The sequence below is a fragment of the Excalfactoria chinensis genome, chromosome Z, assembly GCF_039878825.1.
Source record: "Excalfactoria chinensis isolate bCotChi1 chromosome Z, bCotChi1.hap2, whole genome shotgun sequence".
Lineage (NCBI taxonomy): Eukaryota > Metazoa > Chordata > Aves > Galliformes > Phasianidae > Excalfactoria > Excalfactoria chinensis.
Window position 1 is genome coordinate 43,979,587 of NC_092857.1, and position 20,390 is coordinate 43,999,976.

Here is a 20,390-nt window from a genome sequence, read left to right on the forward strand (position 1 = left end):
TTTTTCTTTTTCCCCATAGAGTATGATTGTAGCGTTCAGTATAGGGAATGGCAGATGTTATTGAAAGTCTTGCTGAATATAGCACTGCTTATTACTTCTTTCAGGTAGGAATATTCTTAATAATTTGCCTGATTTGATTTATCTCACTGTCATGCAGTAAATAAGGAGAATACATCCTGAAGGTATTCTTTTAAATGAATGTTTCTGGTAAATCTTAAAAGATGCCCTGGTTACTAAATTAGTTCGTTATGTATAGATGGTAAGAAAATATGCATACACTATCTTCACACAATGCTGCAAAAGTCCATTCACTCCTTATGCAGTCTCTTCCTGTAAGAGAAAAATACTACTGAGAAAAAACACCATGGGCACATAATATATCCTATAATGTTCTGGTTCATGTCACTTTTCCCTACTGTTCTGCAGAGAGCAGTGCAACTCCTGGATGTCTTCTATGAAGCCTGTCCTATGAGGACAGGCTGAAGGAGTTAGGCTTTTTCAGCCTGGAGAAGAGAAGGCTGCGGGGTGACCTCATTGCAGCCTTTCAGTACCCAAAGGGAACCTACACCCAGGAGGGGAGTAAACTCTTTGAAAGGGCTGACAATAGCAGGCCTAGGAGAAATGGATCCAAGTTGAAGGAGGGAAGATTTAGGTTGGATGTTAGGGGGAAGTTCTTTACTAGGAGAGTGGTTAGGCCCTGGAACAGGCTGTCCAGGGAGGTTGTGGATGCCCCGTCCTTGGAGGTGTTCAAGACCAGGTTGGATGGGGCTCTGGGCAACCTGATCTAGTAAAGGTGTATGTTTGGTGGCCCTGCTAGGCAGGGGGGTTGGAACTGCATGATCCTTGAGGTCCCTTCCAACCCGGGTCATTCTATGATTCTATGAAGAGCTTGACTGGGTTCTGCAGGGCAGACCTAACAGGGCAATTTTTCTGCCCTGTGTGCTTTCATCTGTGACATTTCCAAGCAGAATAGTGTCACAAATATTGGTAAAAATCCTGATAAAGCATATACCATCAAACAGGAAGGTAGACCTGTTAGAAGTAATGTAATTCTAATTAAATCAAAGGTAAAGCTGGAGTTTTATAAATGTGATCAGAGCTAATGCAGCCCTGGCTTAGTGTCATTTCACTAAAGTTGATGATCTTTTATTGAGGCATTTTGAAGTGTGGAAGACAGAGATAGAACACATGGTTGTCATGCTATGAATAATGCTCTTAAAAGAAGGTAAATTAATAAGATTAGTATTTCTGGGTTGTTGAGATGCTGGGAATACTTGTAGTAGGCAAATTTCAGCAACTCTTGGCTTATGAAGGCCTTCCTGGAATTTTGTAGCTAGCTGTAGTAGATATGAAGAGCAGATTTTTACTTTACCCCCTTAAATTTTGCAGTACTAAGATACTAATATCACTGTAGATTTAAATATACAGCTTTTAGCAGCATGCTTAATGAAATGCTTTTAGGTCTGTAATAACTGCTAGATACTTAGGATGAAGGGGAACGAATAAACTGTATCTGTACTTTTGGCCATGATGCAAGTTCTGTCTCTATCCTTTGAATGCATTGATCCTCTGCAAGGAGGTGTAGTTGTGTAAGGTAATCATATTTGCTGTTTGTGTATATTCTTAAAAGTAAGTATATTTCTGGTCATCACATTTAGGTTGTATTTTATATGTCTAAAATTAAAATGTGCAGGTGCAGTTACTTTGAAATGGGAAATAATACTAATTTTATAATGTAAAAATCTTATATGCCTTATCCCAGAAAATGAAAGGCTGTAGTGTAATCAAAATGTACTGTTTAAAAATGCATAAATAAGAAAATTCAAGTTTAAAAGCTTCTGCTCTTTTCCATTATGCAACAAGCAGCTCAGTTTTTATATAATTAAGAGAATAGTTAGCACATGGTGGAACACAATAATTCCACTTTAAGCATGCATTCTTGAATAGGAAGCCTCATTAATAAAATCAATTTTTTGAAACTACTAAAGTATTTTACCATACATCTTGGAAAATTTATAGCATATCTCAGTGCAATAATTAATTTGGCAATAGAGTACTGTAGCTAAGGCTCTGTCAAATGTGCTTCACAGTAATTACAGTTGTTTGAAGTTTTTTTTTGTTGTTTGTGTGTTTCTTTTTCTGCAGTTCTGAGCATAAGTCTGAACTCTCCGTCTTGGCTGCAATTTCCCTAGTTATGATCTTTGTTCTGGTTCAAAGGAGATGCTCCCGGGTTTCAAAAATTGCTATGGCACTTGGGCTCCTGGGAGTCTACAGTTACCGGGCAGCCATTGGAAATGTCGTATTTCCATGGCAACGTGACAGCAAAGATATTTCAAAGTAAGTTAATCAACAGATATGTAAATCTATTTCTAGAAAGGTGTTAACATTTTCGTTACTGGGGGATAGGGTGGAGAGAGGGATGTTATGTTTTGACTGTAATAAAACTCTTATGAATAAAACTATATTTTGTAGGTGACTGATGCATGGTTCTTGTGATGTGTAATTTTAAGCCTTGTGAAGTGTCCTGCAACTGTGGCAGATTAGAAGTTAGATAAGAACTAATAAAAGGAAAGAAAATCCAGTAGTCATTTCCTGTATTTTTGCTAGAAAGAAGCCCCAAATACATCATCTCATCGTGCTTTAGATGGATTTGCCACATTTAGCAGAGAACATGTCAAGTTCATTTAGCTATTTGCTAGTTTTGAAAGATGATTATACAGTAATTCAGTGTTGCTTTTCCATATCTTTCTTTCTCGGCTGAGTATTTTTGTAATGTATGACTGTAACAAAGTTCTTGATACCTAGGCTGTGCTGTATAGTGCGTACTGAGGACTTTTATGTGGATGGTAAATTTCTTAAAGAGCTGGTCATTGCAACTGTAAGGTTTTTGTTAGCATTTTTACCAGGGACTACTTCTAGAATGTGGCTAAGTCAATTTAGTTTTCTTGTGGAGCTTTTTATCACTGGATTGTACCTGGCTTGTAAAATACCAGAGCTGTGGAAAACTTCCAGAGTTAGTAAGAACATTCAAAGAGGAGGGGATCATGGAAGACAAGTATAACTGTTGTCATACAAATGAAATAAGCTTCCTTTCACATTCATTTTTAATTAGATAAAGATACAAGTGGTTTTTTGTTTGTTTGTTTGTTTGTTTTTAATTAGAGGACAGAAATTCACAAGATATGCAGATGGAAAAAGTCCTGCAGGAAAAGATCTTATGGCATATAGGTCAGATTTGCTAATAAGGCATCTTTATAAACTGTATTTGTGTTCATATATATATATATATATATGGAGATGTATTTACGTACATTCTGTCTTTCCAATTATTGAAGATAGTTGTAATTCTGTGCCAGTGTTAACATAATACGTTCTTTCTGCTGAGTGTGAAAGTAATGTCAGAATCACAGAATTGTAGTGGTTGTAAGGGACCTTTGAGTATCACCTTGCTAAAACAGGTTCCCTACAGTAGGTAATACAGGAAAGTGTCCAGGTGGGTTTTGAACATCTCCAGAAAAGGAAACTCCACAGCCTGTCTCTGGGCAGTTTGTCCCAGTGCTCTGTGATGTGTAGCCAGGGGGAACGCCGCTAGTTACAGGCCTCCAGCTAGACTCTGCACCACCGAGCACAGCCCTCTGAGCTCTACCAGTCGGTTATCTTGACCAGCTCACTGTCCACTCCTTCCTGTCCACACTTCCTGACCTTACTTATGAGGATGTTATGGGAGACAGTGTCATAAGCCTTGTTGAAATCAAAGAATGTGACATTCCCTGCTCTCCCTTCACCTACCCAGATGGTCATAGAAGTCTACCAGGTTGGTCAGTGATTTCCCCTTGTCAGCAGTAGTTGACAGCCTTCCTCTCCACTTGCTCACAGATGACATCCATTGTAAATTGTTCTATCACCTTCCCAGGGGATGGTCAACAGAGCTGAGGCTGATTGGACTGTAGTTTCCTGAGTCCTTGCCCTTTTTGAAGAGTGGGGTGATATTTCCTCCCATCTACTGGCACCTCTCCCTCTCTGTGAGCTTTCACAGATGACAGAGAGTAGTTCGGCAATCAATTCTGCCAGGTCTTTCTGCACTCATGGGTGCAATGGTAAACTTAGTCTGCAGAATTCTACTCTGTGATTGAAAGTGTTTTTTGAAAGCATGTGTGCTTCAAACCCATTTCTGGGTTTAACCTCATATTTGTGTTTGAGTAAGGTCCTTGGAGTTGCAATAGAAAAAAAAAACAAACAACAAAATGAAGCGTGGGACAAAACATTCAATACAGCAATTGAGATACAAATGGAATGCAATTAGAGAAATAAGTGGAGTACTTAAGACAAAAGCCTTTTCTGAGAACTTACTCATTCTGCACTCATCATAGTGATTTTAATTACAAGAAGGAAGATAAAGGGCTTTTATATTCTTTCACCTTAAATAAATAGTGAATATGATAATGTGCTTAAATCATGTCAGATGTTTATAAATCTCTAATTATATAGTGATTTAAAAGGTGCTCTCAAAATTAATGAAACAAAGCTCTAGAAAATAAACCTTTATTGGCAGATATAGTGGTCTTATACTTAAAGCACAGCTTGAAATGAAGTGGCAGTTTATCTGGGAGCAATTAACAAGTGGTTTTTTTATTATTATTATTATTATTATTATTTTAACTGAAATATCTTTGTGCTTCTGTGAGCACAAATACCCAGACTCCAGACGCTCATTTTATACATCTCGGGACAGGTATATGCTGTAGTCTTTATTTTCTATGATTCTTCTTTAAACAAGATACTTTCAGGGTGGAACTTGACAGTCCTTATATATTCTTTTACCATATACATTTAATGAAATAGTTGTCCCTCTGATTTGAATGGTCACTGAAAGTATGAAATATCCCCCAAACCATTCCTACTGAAAGAAGCAGAACTTTTCACCTGTAAGTGAGCTGGTTATGCTAAGGAAGCATCACTTGTTTACATTTGCTGACTCTTTAAACACAATGTCTTCTGCAGAACTCCTGGAACAGCATGCCAAATAAGATGGTAGACATGTTAGCACATTTCAGATGTTAGCTGATAGGTCAGTAGCATAATTCAAGCTCACTTTGATTAGATGGCTGAAGTGATAAATGACCAGGACTGCCCTTCAAATTTGTCTGGAGGTATTTTTATATTTTTATCATATGTGTGACATAAAGTGGAGACAGATCCAGATGGCGGGATAGCTTTGTATGGGGTACTTTTTCAGATATGTATGTAATACATGTTCAGATATGTATGTAATACATGTTCACGTTTAATTCATGTTTACTTGAAAGACTGAGTCAGTGCTCTGATACCCCATTTTTCTTCCCTTTGCTGAAATCAAGTATTTTCTCTGAATGTGACAGTTGCTGGAAGATGGGTTAGACAACTGAAGAATGTCCCTTCCTCTTTGGCTTGATCTATAACCTCTAACTTAAAAAAAAAAAAAAAATGCAAAGAAACAATATGGCCTTCAAGTTTTTGAGTTCTTTTCTATAATAGTAATTTGTACAACAAAAAAGATGTGTATATGCTATATTGATGGGGGGGTGCTGCTCTTGCAAAAAAATAAAAAATAAAAAAATTTAAAAAAAATTGTGGTTTTAATTCCATGAACCAGTTAATCTCATTCTTTCACTTAACTCCTTTAATATTGGCTAATATAAAAAAATTACCTAAAATTTTGCTTCTGAGATCATAGAATCATAGAGTTTTTTGGGTTAGAGGTAACCAAAAAGCCCACCCAGGTCCAACCCTCTGTCATGGGCAGAGTTCAGGCTGCACAGGGCCCCATCCAACCTGGCCTTGAGTGCCTCCAGAGATGGTGCACCACAGCTTCTCTGGGCAGCCTATGCGACTGCCTCACCACTGTTAGTGTAAATAATTTATCCTAATGTGTGATCTAAACCTGCTCTCTTTTTGAACTAAAACTTTACATCTTGTCCTATCACTACACCCCCTGATAAAGGTCAATCCATAAAGCTGCATGAATGTATGTGAACACTTTTTTGGAAATAATTACATCAGAATTACCAGAAATACTGAAATAAGGCAATTAATTTCTGCATGAGCCAGAAGCAAAAGAACTCTGTGAACTTTACTGTTCTATTCCCTGAAGAAACAGTTCTTTATGCTTTACAAAATACTGTATTTTTAAGCTCAGGTGACTCAAGAATTCTCACTTCCAAGTGAACTGTATTACCTTTGTAGGAGACTGTGGTCATTCATCACTCATACACAGAGGACCTAATAATTCCCAGGGATAAAGAATTCTAAGTTTTGGATGTGTGCATAATAGGTGTTTCTATTTTTTCCAAAATTAAAAAATAAAAAAAAATAAAAATAAATTGTAGTAACAGTATTTTATTCCACTCATTTGATGGGTTCTTTGTGACTCTTTTTACCCCATTAAATAAGACTATCAGTGTGTTCTAATGGACATTCACGCTTCTAGAACAGGTCACAGTTTTTAAGCCTACTGGCCCTTGCCTTTGACAGCTTTTTTTTTTAGATGAGATACTGCGTGTTCTCCAAAAGTTGGCTTGCATTGGAAATGGAGTGTGACATCAGTTTGTAGGTGTGATTCAGATGGCAGTTAGTATGTAATTTTTTGTATCTTTTAGGGAATTGAAAAGAGCATGTGACGTCAAGGGAAAATGTGCTGGTTTATATTAGATATACAATAGTGTAAGGTAACAAAATCTCTGAGAAATGCAGGAATTTTAGACTGAAATAAGGTTCTTCAATTGCCATCAATTGTCTACAAAGAAATATAAACTTGTGTTACTGAGTTATGAAAAACTGCTTGAACAGCTTAAAAGGATAGCTGTTTTAAGTCAATTCATTTGCTGACATGCATGTTTTATATCACCCCGAGGAATATTTGTAGGGAAATTCTTTATGCTATGCAAGTGGAACATTTATATGGATAGTATGTGTGGATCTAGACCTTGAATAGTAATAACACATTTATTTTGGTTACTTCAGTTGACATTTTATTTTTATATTTTAGTTTATACTACTTTTTAGCACAATCTGTTTTACTGAAAGTTGCTTTGGAGTTATTAAAGGGGAACCAGTTATAGAATTCTGCATATTTGACAAAGCCCACTGATTTAAAAGATAAATAAATAAATAATAACGGCCTGTACTATACTAGCATTAGAACTGGTCTGTTTGGCAGAACTGAATAGGGTTATTGCATCTCTCTTGAAAACAGTTTTTTTGACCTATGAAGTTGATACTAGTAAGTTATTTATGTTTCTAGTTTATTTGCTTTTTCAGATACACATATATTTTCTTTTCTTTTTAGGGGGATTACTGAAGCTCGTTTTGTTTATGTCTTTGTTCTCGGAATAGTCTTCACTGGCACTAAAGATTTACTAAAGTCGCAGGTTATTTCTGCAGACTCCAGTGTGAAGAGTACAGGACTATGGGAAGTGTACAGTGGATTGGTTCTACTATCAGCCCTTCTATTAAGACCACACAATTTACCAGTTTTGGTATTTTGTCTGCTGATACAGACAGTGATGACGAAATACATCTGGAGACCTTTGAAATTTGATGCAGCACAGACTACCATAATGCACTACTGGTTTGGCCAGGCTTTTTTCTATTTTCAGGTAAGCTGAATGCTCTTCCTGCTGTGGGACTGGGGGGATACTTGTCAAAAGAAATGCTCATGGAATATGAAATGCCAACTAGTTGCAGAGTGGGAGAGTTCACTGAGTTCTCAGAATTATGATGTTTCTAACAATGTTTCTAATTAATGTTTCAGTCTCAGAATCAGGGAAGGGTATATGCTTGATAACATGATACTCTCAGTGCAGAGTTCTACAATTGTCAGGAATATTAGCTGTGTATACTATGGGACTTTGGTCTGTTTGTAGACTTCATAGCTACTGCTGTGGTGGTAGTAAACTGAAAAATATCAGCTGAGTTGATGAGTAGCAATAACAGGAAGATGCATTTTTGTATCTGATTCTTGAGAATTCCAAAACATTTGGTAGCATCACAATATATGTATATGCAGTTCAAGATTGAAAGGAATCTCTTTGTTAGTGTAAGGCATCTTAGGAGAATCAAAACTAACTGCTGTTCTTATAATGAATCACCTTTTCTGGAGAATCTACTAATTTCAGTAATGTTGTTGTCCCCAATGCAAATAAGGTTGCAATTACTCAAAAACTTCTTTTTTTAGCATCAAACCAAGAGGAGCTCTTTGCTCTTCTGCTAGTGCTGGGAACTTAGTGTAGCAATGTCATAAGAGAGCATTAGGTAAGCTGGAAGTCACGTTGTTAGATTCTGGTTTTGGAAGAGAGGCTTTCTGATTTGCTGCAGAATTCAAGGAAAGGGCTGTGCTGGATATAATTTCCAGGCATGGCTGAGGATGTTAAACTGTAGTCAAGCTTAGGGTACTTCACATGCTTTCCAATCCTGTTAGTACTGTTTGGATGTTGGCGTAACTTTGCTCTGAGCTTGCACATCAGGACAGGGAATCTGGTGAGCATACCATCATCATATTTCATCCCTTTCTACTCAGTTTTCCTTCTACCTTTTGCTCTAAGGAGGTAACGTTTTTTAGTTGAGTATCTTTTGCATGTCTTGAGCATTACAATTTGTACAGCCAACTTTTATGATTGCCTTCTCAGAGCAGCCCTTAGTGTGACTGGAAAGAGGCTGGAAGGCCTCTGCATACTGAATTACTTAACAAAACCAACTATTGGAAATGTAATGGTGTGTAGGCTGCCAAAAAAGCCATAGTTATGGAAAAAAGACTAATAAGGAATAATTTTAATGTTTTTGTAAAGCATCTGTTTTCCAGTACCTGAAGGAGGCTACAGGAAAGCAGGGAAGTAAATTTTTATAGGGGCAGGTAGCAACAGGATGAGATGAAATGGCTTTAAACTGAAAAAGTGTAGATTTAAACTAGATACTAGGAAGAAATCCTTTACTGTGAGGGTGGTGAGATCCTAGAACAAGTTGCTCAGAGAGGCTGTGGATGTCCCCCTCTCTGGAAACATTCACGGCCAGGCTGGGTGGGGCTGTGAGCAACCTGCTCTAGAGAGAGGCATCCTGGCCTGTAGCAGAGGGGTTGGAACTAGATGAACTTGATGGTCCCTTCCAACCCAAACCATTCTATGATTCTGCTTTCAGTGATGATGAATTGCTGGAGTTGGCTGAAAATTTCACAGAACCATCAAATCAGGAAATAGTTGAGGCTGAGAGGCACTTCTGGAGATTATTCAATCCAACATCCACCAATCAGCAAATGGGTCAACAAGTTCACATTTCTCAGGGCTGTATCCAGTCTGATTTTAAATACTGCGAAGATGGATGTTCTAAAACCTCTCTGGGCAATCTTTCCCAGCATGTGTGCACCCTAACTAGTGAAAAAACTTAGATTTCAGTTCATGCCCATTGCCTTTCAGCGGACAGTACTGACTACATCTTCTTACTCCTCTCATTAATGTATTTATAGACACCGTTCCTTGTTTAGCTTTCTCTTCCCGGAAGCAAACAGAAGAACACAGACCATCTTTCTGGTAATGTTAGTACAACAGCTGTGTTTTTTTCCCAACATTGTGTTTGTGGTACATCAGTAAACCTATTCTAGCATATCCATGTCTTTCTTATACTGGGTAGCCTAGAACTTGTCCTTGGAGCCGGGACTACAAGTGTGATCTCACCACTACTAAAGAGAGGGAATAGAATGTCAATTTGAGACAGCTAGCAGTACTCTCCCCACTGCAGTCCCAGGTGTTATTGGTCTTCTGTGACCCAATGGCAAGTGGCTGGCTGATTGTCAACATGGTGTCCACCAGTAAAACTTAAGTCCTTCTCAGGCAGGCTGCTTTCCTAGTGGTCACCCCCCAGCTCATCCTGGCATGTGAGTTTATCCTTTCCCAAGTACAGGATTAGAAAAGTGATTGTTAATTCTCAAAGCTTCTAGTATAAGCTGACCAAAGCTTCCTACCTTCCCCGTGCCATGTTCTTTCTGAGACTGGTCTATTATTAAGTTCAGTGTATGACACAGAGCAGGCCAGATAAGGCGCTGCCATGTTGTATCTGATCATTTGTCTGTAAATTCCAGCTCTGAAGAAATTCTTTTGAATTTAAGGTAATTTTGCTAATTGCTTAATTTGTGTTCTTTTCAGCACCATGCCCTTAAAATAATGTATCTGTTCTAGAAGATATTTTCTCTCTCTCTCTCTTTTTTTTTTTTTGCTACCTACTCTGTAAACCAAGGCAAGTACTGTATGTCCAAGATAGAGTGAATTGACAAATGGATTGTGGTATAATAGGGAGGGTTTTAGGAGTACTGGTTTTAATTGTGGCCTTCGTATTCCTAGAGATTTTTTGAAAGTAGAGCAATCAATTCTGCTAAGTAAAAAAAAATTAAAAACTAAAAGTCTTCAAGGTAGGTGGAATTCTTCACTATCCCTCAGTCTTAGAAGGTTTTCAGCTGTCATTTAAAAATGCTATAATTGCATTTAAAGTAGATTCCCTTTATAGGACAGGGATGAAAAGTTGTACCAAAATATTCCTCTTTAGGATAATAGTTGTTTCATTTATTCTTTAATGAAGAAACTGTTTTGTAGCTATGAGAGGGAGTAAACTGAATCATACAAGCATAACAGGTGGTGGGTTATGTTTTGTTTTGCATTTTGCAACTTCACAATTAAAGGCAGCTATTTGATGTGCAAACTATTGCTGTAGAAAAGCAGGGCAGAAGTGTTGGTAGCTCATAAAATTACATAGGCTACAAACATCCCTCAAAATCTAGTTAAAGGTGACTCTTCAGTTGGCAGGTAGCACTCAGTCTGTATTGAAAGTAAGATCTCCTGATTGGAACTTTAGCTTCAGGGGTGGAAGAAAATTCTTCCAGCAGTTCTGCTGAAAGAACTTTACTTATTACATAGTGTTCTGTTCTAAACAAGTTTGGCCTGGTTCTGTGACAGTGGATGAAGGGACCCACAGTCCTATGCCCTGTGAAAACATGAAGGGGGGAAAGGAAAAGGTAGGGAGGTGGGCCTAGATGGGGAAAAAACAGCAGCAATGAGCTAAGAGAGAAAGCTGATTTACTGAATATGATAGCAGAATGAGAGATAATACAATATAGTCCAATATAACTGAAATTGAAAATTCTAAAGGTCTTACTCTAATGCTGTAGGAAGGATGGCTAAGGAACACACAGAGTAAGCAGGTGAAAAGAAAAAGACACAGTCTCATGACTCCCAGTCAGTTCAGCCTGCCCATAGCACCTGGCCACGAGAACCCCAGGATACCATTCACCAGTGTGTCCTAGGCTCCCTGCTTCTTCACCCTGGTGTTCAGGAGGACTCCTAAGTATGCTCCAGCTGGCTAACCCCAGCTGTAGCATGCCCTGGGGATATTCTCTCCCCAAAGCCCTCCCTGCCCAGGTGCCAAGATTTGCCATTCCCCTCTCTGAAGCCTGTGGGGTTCCTGTCTGGCATGCAGCAGGAAAAAGGGGAGGAAGTGTCAGGGATGGGGAAGCAACAACCCTGTGCTGTTAGCAACACCAACACATGTTTTTGCAGTCTTAATTTCTACTTTATTTCCATGGTGGAATTGGACACTGATGACAAGGGTCTGTTGGGGCTGGTGTGTGTCCAGCTGCTGCCCGGCCCCAGTCTCATCAGCTCTGCCCCTGGTCTGTTCCTACTGGAGGGACAGCCTCTTCTTTGGTGTTGCTGAGGCCTGGCCTTCCTCTTTGGGGCCCGCCGGGGCCACTGAGGTCAGCTGGTGCCAGAGGGCCCTGCTGCAGCTGGTGCCGGCTCCTCATGGGACGCTGCCTGCCCGATGGTAACCGCCACAGAGTTGGAACGTGGGCGGCTGGGACTCCCATTGAGCACTGCTCCTGTCCTGCCCTGCATTTCATCCCCGTTGGTGCTGGCAGGGCTGCTGGAGGGTGCTGGGCCAGGGACGGGAGCCTCCTCTTGCCGGGCAGCTCTGGGCTCCGATGCTGGGGTGACGCTGAGGCCCATCAAGCGGTGAGCCTCCCTGCCGCACCTCTGCACGGTGAAGGTGATGAACTGCCTTATGAAGTCCCTCATGTGGCCCTGCAGGCTGTGTTGCAGCCTCTCTCTCAGGATCTCCTCCTCTAAGCCAACAAGGCGCAAGGCTGAGATGACACTGCTGACCAGTGCATTTGCATGTGGCTCCTCAGTGCCCAGGATGCGGCGGAGCTTCTGCTGCAGCCAGGAGAGCAGGGGATGCAGCAGGGCCGGGTGCTCCCCGAAAAGGGAAGCCCAGGTGGCCGAGGAGAGGCCGCCCACAGAACTCCTGGGCACTGCAGGCCACAGCTGGGCTGCGCGGAGGCCTGCAGGGCTCTCGGTGGCAGTAGGTGCCACGGCAGCTGGTCTGAGGACCAGCTCCTTATAGTCATTGTCCGCTTGCACAGCATGGATGATGGACTCCACACGCTGTTTGCAGAGCGGGCATTGTGGCCTGGTGCTAGCCCACCACTGGATGCAGGGGAAGCAGAACTGGTGGCAGCACGGCATGGCGTATGCCGCGCTGTCCCAGTTCTCCAGGCACACAGGGCAGCGGGTCTCTAATGCTGCCTCCATGCTTCCACCAGTTTTGGTGGGCTAGGGGGAGTGGGAGATGGCAACGCACTCCCCAGCAGTGACGATACAGCAGCAGGTGTCACGCTGGAAGAGGACAGGAGACATTAGTCATACACTGGCATGGGAAGGGTCCCTCAAGATGCCCCGCTCCTAGCACCACTGCCAGTCCACGTGCCACCTACCTATGCTGCTGCACCCGTCTTTCTGGGCTGTCCCGTCTGCCTGCTCCCAGCAGGGTCGGGGTAAAGAAGAAATGGCTCTGAGATGGCCGCTGAGAGCTGTGCAAGCAGCACCCAGAGCACGTTCCAGCACCAAAGTTCGCACTGTCCGCTCTCCAGTCCTCGCACACATGCTCGGTTGGAGGCCAGGCACGAACTGCCGGGCTGGGCCGCTGCATCTATGTTGAAGCATTTGTGGGCTGTGAAGTCACAGTCTGTTGCCTGGAGATGCTTCACACCCCGGCTTGGCCAAGCTGCTGGGTGTCACCTTTATTTGACCTTCACTTGGGGACGTCACTGCCCAAACCACAGCGATGCCACAGTCCACTGCTGGGTCATCACACTGAGCCGACCCCACCTGCAGCACGTGCTTCAGCATTGGCACAATTTCCACAAGTTTCTGGGCTTTTCCCAGTGCCGCAGCCCACCCCATTCCCCACAGTTCACGTGCTTGGCACCAGTGTTTCAAACAAATCACCAGGGCCTTGGCCACATCTTCCATGGTCCCCATTGGGTTGCTCTGGCCTGGCACGTAGCCCTAGGCATGTACAGCAAGAAGGTTTATTTAATAAAAGCTCATGTTTCTGTCTGATAATTGGACTCGATGATCTCAGAGGTTTTTTCCAACCTTAAAGATCGTATGAAGGGAAAGAGCATTGCTTGGTGACATCTTCTTGATCCCCTCCTTTCTGCATTTCCAGTGAAGATACACTGTTCTTGTTGTGTGAACTGCCGGTCCTAGAATTGGTAACTGTGTGTGTGGTGATGACCATCAATGCTGAGGTCTTAGATTCGGGCTGGCTTAGAAAAGAACTGTATTTCAGAAGAAGAATTATTCTCAAAAAGAAAACAAGCATTAAGGAAATACCACTGGGCTGTTTCTGCAATACAAGTCCATACAATTCTCAGCTTCCATATTGACCTGACATCACACTCTTTGGTACAACTAATCATTCGTTTGCCACCTCTGGGCTGATCGGTGCCCATGGTTGTATGCTGGGAGAGAGATGGGAGGGAAGCTGCTGTTTTTTGTGTGGGCATGAGATCCATTGCTGGCATATTTCAGTGTCTTTTCTGCCTTCCTTTCCTCAAATTTTGTGGTTATAAGAGCTACCGCTTTTAAACTGGCTGCATTCAGTGTTGCTGTCCTCTGCTATGTTAGCCAAAATACTGCCATCTCATTAAAGGTGGGGATGATTCATGTCTACTCAGCATTTGTGAGGCCATATCTGGACAACTGTTCAATTCTGATCTCCTCAGCACAAGACACGTGGAGCTAATGTAGATTGTCCTAACTGAGGATTGCCAAGATTACTGATGGACTGGAGCATCTTACATATGAGCAAGGGCTGCGAGCTGGAACTGTTGAGTCTGGGAGAGACCTCAAAGTGTCTCATCAATGTTTAGAAATGCCTGATGGAGGTGGAAAGAGAAAAGAGTCTGTCTTTTTTCACTGAACAGGAGGCAGTGGGCACAAACTTGCATGCAGAAGGTTCTCTCTGTGTATCAGAATCCACTTATTTAATGAGCAGGTGATGGAGTACTGACACAGATTGCCCAGAGAGGTAGTGGAAACTCATTTTTAGAGATCTTCAAAAGTTACATGGACATGGTGTTGAGCAAGTCCTCTGAGTGGCCCTGCTGAAACAGTCTGGTTATAGTACATGGCCTTCAAAGACCCCTTCTAACCTCAGCTGTTGTATGATGTTACGGATTTCTCTCTAGAGCTCACTCCGTTAAGGTGGGAACAAACCTAGGGAGAGAAGGAACAAATGTACCTCCCTTCTCTAACGGCGTGGTGCGGCGCGGGCTGGCCACGTGCGCTCCGGGGGAGGGGAAGGGAAGAGAGGTTGCAAATAGGTCTAGGAGGAAAAAATGAAGAAAGAAAGAAAGAAAGAACGATCTGAGAACGAACGGCAGTTTATTAAACCCAATAACACTAAGCAACAACGAGAGAGTTTCAACAAGGAGAAAACCAAGTCCCAATCTCACCGACGGGCTGTGGCAGGCGGGAAGTTCCGACCCCGCTGTCTCCTCGCAGGTAGCCGGGCCAGAAACCCTGTCCTCTTCCCGACCTCCCCTCCGGTGCCGCTCCCCACATGCACATTTAAGGCAGCCCACGGGAAAAAAATAAAAAACAACTTGTCCCCTTAACTCCCATTATCCCACATGATGTTCTGATGTGGAATAGCAACACCAACCAAATTACAAAACCACAACAGATGTGTATTCTGTTACCTGTTTCTCCTAGTGCTCTCCTGGTACTACATTACTTCAAACAAATTCATAGATGCCTGGGATGAGCTATGTGGTGAATGTTGTGTGTTTTCCTATGTTTCTTATAAATACCTTTTGCTGATGATTTAAGCCATTTTGCCCATTTCAGTACAATCTGTTGTGATGCAGAGATTCAGGCATCAGAAACCTCTCTGACCTTGTGAGTCCTTGTGAATCCAGTTACATGCAACTTGTGTTGTGGATGGAGAGGAAGTTTGTTTTCTACTACAGGCTCCAAACTTGAGCCTCGCTGTGTCTAAGTGCAAGAAATATGGTGTAATTTTAAGCCATAAACCTGAAGTCTTGGTTTTGAGCCATGAGTGGTGAAAAATGTGTATTTTTATCACTATGACTGAAATCAGAAATTGTAGCTGCTTGTTTCAGTATCTTTTTATAATATAATTTATTAAACATCAGGTATATGAATTTGCAGACAAAAAAAAAAAAAAAAAAAAGACAAGCAAAAGAGGTTGTTCATGCCCCAAGTAGTCTTTAAATCCTAAACTGAAGCTGTTGTTTGGTAAGCTTCTGTATTGAAATTGTACTGTAAAGATTGTAAATAATATGACTGTACTGTAAAGTGGCTCAAAGGGTTGGTACAAATAGTTGATGCAATAATTACTTGCATTTTAATGTATCCCAGATGTTTCTTTGGAGATAATTGAATATTTTGGATTTTATTCCTATTTTCAGGGAAATTCAAATGGCATTGCTACTGTGGATGTTTCAGCAGGGTTTGTGGGACTAGAGAGCTACGATGAGATACCAGCAATCTTCCTTACAGCATTTGCAACATACGCAGGACCTCTGCTTTGGGCCATTCATCTTCTGTGCTACTTGAGTTCTGAAGTCAGCAGGTAATCATGTTTTGAACTACAATAATGCTTCCTTATGTGTTGCAGATACTATCCTTATAAATACACCTTTTCCAACAAGTATTTTTCTTTACATCATCCTTTCAGTTAGTTTTCCATTAAGAAAATGCATGCTATTTTTCTTTTTGTTTGTATCACCTCACTCTCCTGGCTTCATTTTATCTGCAGTTTTCATTTTATTTGCACTGTTTTAGTAATTTTGTTTCTTAATGAGTTCTCAGTTTGCTATGCTAAATTATCTACAATTTTATTATATTTTATTGTAACAAGTTGTATTGTCTAAAAACATTATTTTTAGAATCTGTTAAGAAGGAGGCTTGAAGAGGCCTTTTCAAAATAATAACGTGGAATTCAAACTTAATATACTGTTCACTGAACAGATCTACTTGCTTGGCATATTGGCATGTAACTCTATATAGATCAGACAAGTCTGTTGTACGTTACTGGTTATTGCTGTCATTTGTAGCTAAAATATTAGTACTTTTTCATATATAATGTAGCAGAGGCATTAAGGAATGCAAAATAAATTAATGCATTTGGAATTTCAAGAAGACATAGCTGGAAATTGTTATGCATGTTACTGTGCATGAAATAGCCAACTGGACTCTCTGCTATTACATTTAATTCATCGTCCAGGTCACTCGATAGGTGCAATATGTTAATAGGAGTGGCTATAAGTTCTGTACCCCATAACATTTTCTGTAAATGCAAAAACTTGGTATATTTTCACTGAAATACCATATGACAGAGACCAAGTTCTTACCATCCCAGAACTTACAGTCAGCTACGCATCTTTTCTTTATTATAATCTTTGGAATTTAAATTTGCTCTTTTTTCTTTTTAAATTAGAAACCAAACATTGGAACAGGGCTAGAAAATGGGATTTTAGACAGTATTTAGTTTATTACAACTCTTTGCCTTGTGCATATTCATTCTGTAAACATGTCTGACTTTCCTTTATCTACAGTGTTGTCCAGTCTCATCTTGTTGATGCCTTTTGCTATCTGACTTTTCCTTCTACTTGTTTGCTTTGACTATATGTGCACTGTAAACTCTTATGTTGGCACATATACATTCATATCCCCAACTCACATAGCTACATAGAGCAGTGCAGGCCTTTGTGCCAGAAATGACCTATTCTTGCTGCTTAAATTCCTGCACTGCGTGTGTTGTTCTGTAAAAACAAACACTTTTCAGGGACAGAGACACACCTTATTCACTGGTCTGCCTATGTACCATACTGCTCTTTAAAGACACAGATTTCTGTACTTTGTCTTGGTGGAATTACACAGACCAGCGCTGGATCTGTATTGCACCAGTAATGCACTGCTTAGTATAAACTTAATGTAGGGCATGTTCTCTTAGTTTGAGGCCTGTTTCCCTGAAGTCATCCTTGATCTTAGGTTGGTTGGTTTTGTCTAAATATTGGTGTTCATGTATAGTACATCTGAAACCCAGCCTTTTCTCTGTTCATTCTGATTTATTTATTTTGCTTAAGTAGTTGTGGAATACAGTATCTATTGATGCCTGGATTTGTGTAACCACCATACTTCCTTCTTGACTTCTCCCTGCCATCTGATGTCTTGATACCAAACACAAAATTAACTCCCTGTTTCTAACACTTCCTTTTTTTTTTTTTTTTTTTTTTTTTTTTAAATTGTTATTCTAACACTCTTGTTATTGCTATGATCCATCAGTATATCTTCCCAATATCTAAGCTCTTCAAGCATTCATCTTCCATTCTTTATACTCTCTTTAAAAACAGAATTGCCATGTACATATAAAAATCCCTGCCTCTTGTATTCTAGTAAATATGTGACTCATGACCCTATTACTTATGCTTTATTAATCTACTGTTTTTTTTCCCAATTCCTTTATATCTCTGTTAAGCTATACCATGCCGTGTTTAAAATGATTCATCTGGTCATGTCCATGTTGCTCTGTTTTTTTAGCAGTTCTGCTTCTTTCTGTTCTTCATTACTACACTGTAGGTGCTTTGGAACTAGAAATTTTCTCTGAGTACAGAGGAGTAAAGAGCTTCCTAGCTGTTGTGTGGGGAGGGAGAGTAAAAGAACAAAAGGTATTGTAACATGTTCAAAGAGTTGAAGTTTTAATGTTGTTTAGACTCCAGATGGCAGACTGATCAGCACTAACATAAAATTATGAAAAAAATGATAGCACGTGGCATGTTGTTTGAAAGCACTTCTAACAAATTAATGAAAAACTTTCTGTAACAAAATCTTTGAAGATCTTTACATGGTTAGTATTGTTTCAAATAATGTGCTCCATAGTAGTGTGGGTTTTTCTCATATTTTCTTGGTTGAATTTTTGCAGATAAAAAGCTCAACTAGTAGTGTTGCCAGGTACAGTGCTGGTTTAAACTGCTATCAAGTGGGTAGCTGTGACCTGTTATACCCACATCACTTATGTAAGTAGATTCCATCAAGCAACTTTCTAGCATAGAAATTTTAAGGTTCATTTGGGTCAACTGGTAAGGTTGTTTCCTCTGCTGAACACTGAATAACTCTAGATTGAAATCTCTCAAGCCCCGGGGACTTGTTTCTGTTGGAATGTTATCATGATTAGAACTTCGGTCTACATGCTTTTTATTTTACTTCTATGTTTTGTAGCTGGCTGAATGGTTTCCATATTTCTTTGTTGCTATTCCTTGGAGCAAAATCTTAAACTGCAGAAGGCACAGGTCAGCTGCTCCATGTCATTTCTAAAATGTATGAATGATTGAATTTAAAAAAAAAAAAAAAAAAAAAAAAAGTTTGAGTTCTTAAAGGCTTCTTAGTAAATGCTTTATATTCAGTGTCTCAGTCAGTATAATTCAAAGTCTTTCCCTTCTTATGTGATCCTGAATGAAGATCCTTTCCCCACTCCAGATAGGAAGGTCTAGAAAAATCCAGCTGCCATGCTTTTGTGGAATATGCTGAGGTTGCCATCAGGATTGCTGACCCACCCTGAAACAGTCACAGTTGAATTGATGTGTTCAGAACAGCATAGCAGTGCTGTCCTTTCTGCAGTTTCTAGCATCCTGCAATCTGTTTTGGATCTGCTTGCATCTGGGGAAATCTCTGTGGACAGAGAAACCTGACCTCAGTTCTAGCTGTCTTCATTTAGTCCAGCCACTTAGTGGAGCTCCATGTAACTGATAAGGTGCATCAGCTGACTTTACTTACTCATTCTGAAGTTCTTAGAAGCTGAACTCTATTGTGGTTATAACTTCCAAGGAACAAGCACACATGCATACTTTTCCTCCTTCTGCACACATTAATCATAAAATGCTTGAGTATGGGGGGCATCTCCTAATATCATCCATGCCAACCCTTCTGTTCAAAGAACAGTACTATCCAAACAGAACAGGTTCTTCAGGGCCATGTCCAGTCACACTTCAATTATCTCTAAGGCTAGACACTCAACAATCTACTTGGGAAAACTAGATGACAACCATGACACTAAAATGGTTGTTTTCTGATGTTTGTGTCATTTGTTCTATTTCAGTTTGTGTCCGTTGCCCTTCACTTTGGACCCAACTAGTGTCTGTATCTTCTTTGCTGTTGCCTGTGAGATATTTATGTACACTGAGAGGAGCCTTCTCTCATCAAAATCAAATGTTTCCAGTTTTCATAGCTTCTTCTCTTCTGTCAGATGCTTCATTCCCAGCATCATGTTTGTGGTCCATTAGTAGACTCATTCCAGAATATCCATGTCTTTCTTACACTGGGAGCCCAAAACTGGAGCCAGGACCACAAGTATAATCTCACCATTGCTAAAGAGAGGGGAATGGAGTATCAACTTGAGACAGCTAGTAATCTACTGCAATCCCAGGTGTTATCGGTCTTCTGTGATCCAGGACAACATATGTCCTTCTCAGCCAAGCTGCTTTCCCAGTGGTCATCCCCCAGCTCATCCTGGCACACGAGTTTTTTCTTCCCCATGTGCAAGGTTTGACATTTCCTGCTGTTGAACTTCGTGAGTCTGTTGTTGGCCCATTTCTCTGGCCTGCTTACGTCACTCTGAATGGCATTTTGTGCAGACATGCTGAGGGTGTCCTCTCTGCCATCCTCCTTTAAGTAAGATGGCCCCAGAGTGTGAAGCCCTGGAGTTGAATGCTAGTGAGTAGCCTCCAGGTAGAGTTTGCGTTGCTGATCAGAATCCTGTGAGCTGGGCAGCTGAGCCAGTTTTCAGTCCACTTCTCTGTCCACTTATCTGATCTGCACTTCATCAAATTACCTGTAAGGATTTTACAGTGGTAAGCAAGTGCATTAGACTTACAAAGTCTGTGCATCATCAGGGCTCTGTGGCAGAAAAGATTAGAGAATAAGGACTTGAAATAATATATTGGAAATCTGGCTGTAACTGGTTAAGCAATTTGCATCCACTTAATCAGGCACATGGAAGTACAAGAT

General features: G+C 40.7%; 1 protein-coding gene across 3 annotated transcripts in view; it reads left to right on the forward strand.

The window, feature by feature from the left end:
* Positions 1–20,390, forward strand: part of PIGG (phosphatidylinositol glycan anchor biosynthesis class G (EMM blood group)) — an 80,204-nt gene that overhangs the window by 39,406 nt on the left and 20,408 nt on the right. For 2 of the 3 annotated variants that reach the window (XM_072360380.1, XM_072360378.1), the window contains exons 10-12: positions 2,146–2,337; positions 7,325–7,634; positions 15,794–15,957. In XM_072360380.1, coding sequence (XP_072216481.1) covers positions 2,146–2,337; positions 7,325–7,634; positions 15,794–15,957 — 666 coding nt within the window. Of the gene's footprint in view, positions 1–2,145; positions 2,338–7,324; positions 7,635–15,793; positions 15,958–18,309; positions 18,442–20,390 lie in introns of those variants that run through there. The other variant, XM_072360379.1, reaches the window with a different exon arrangement.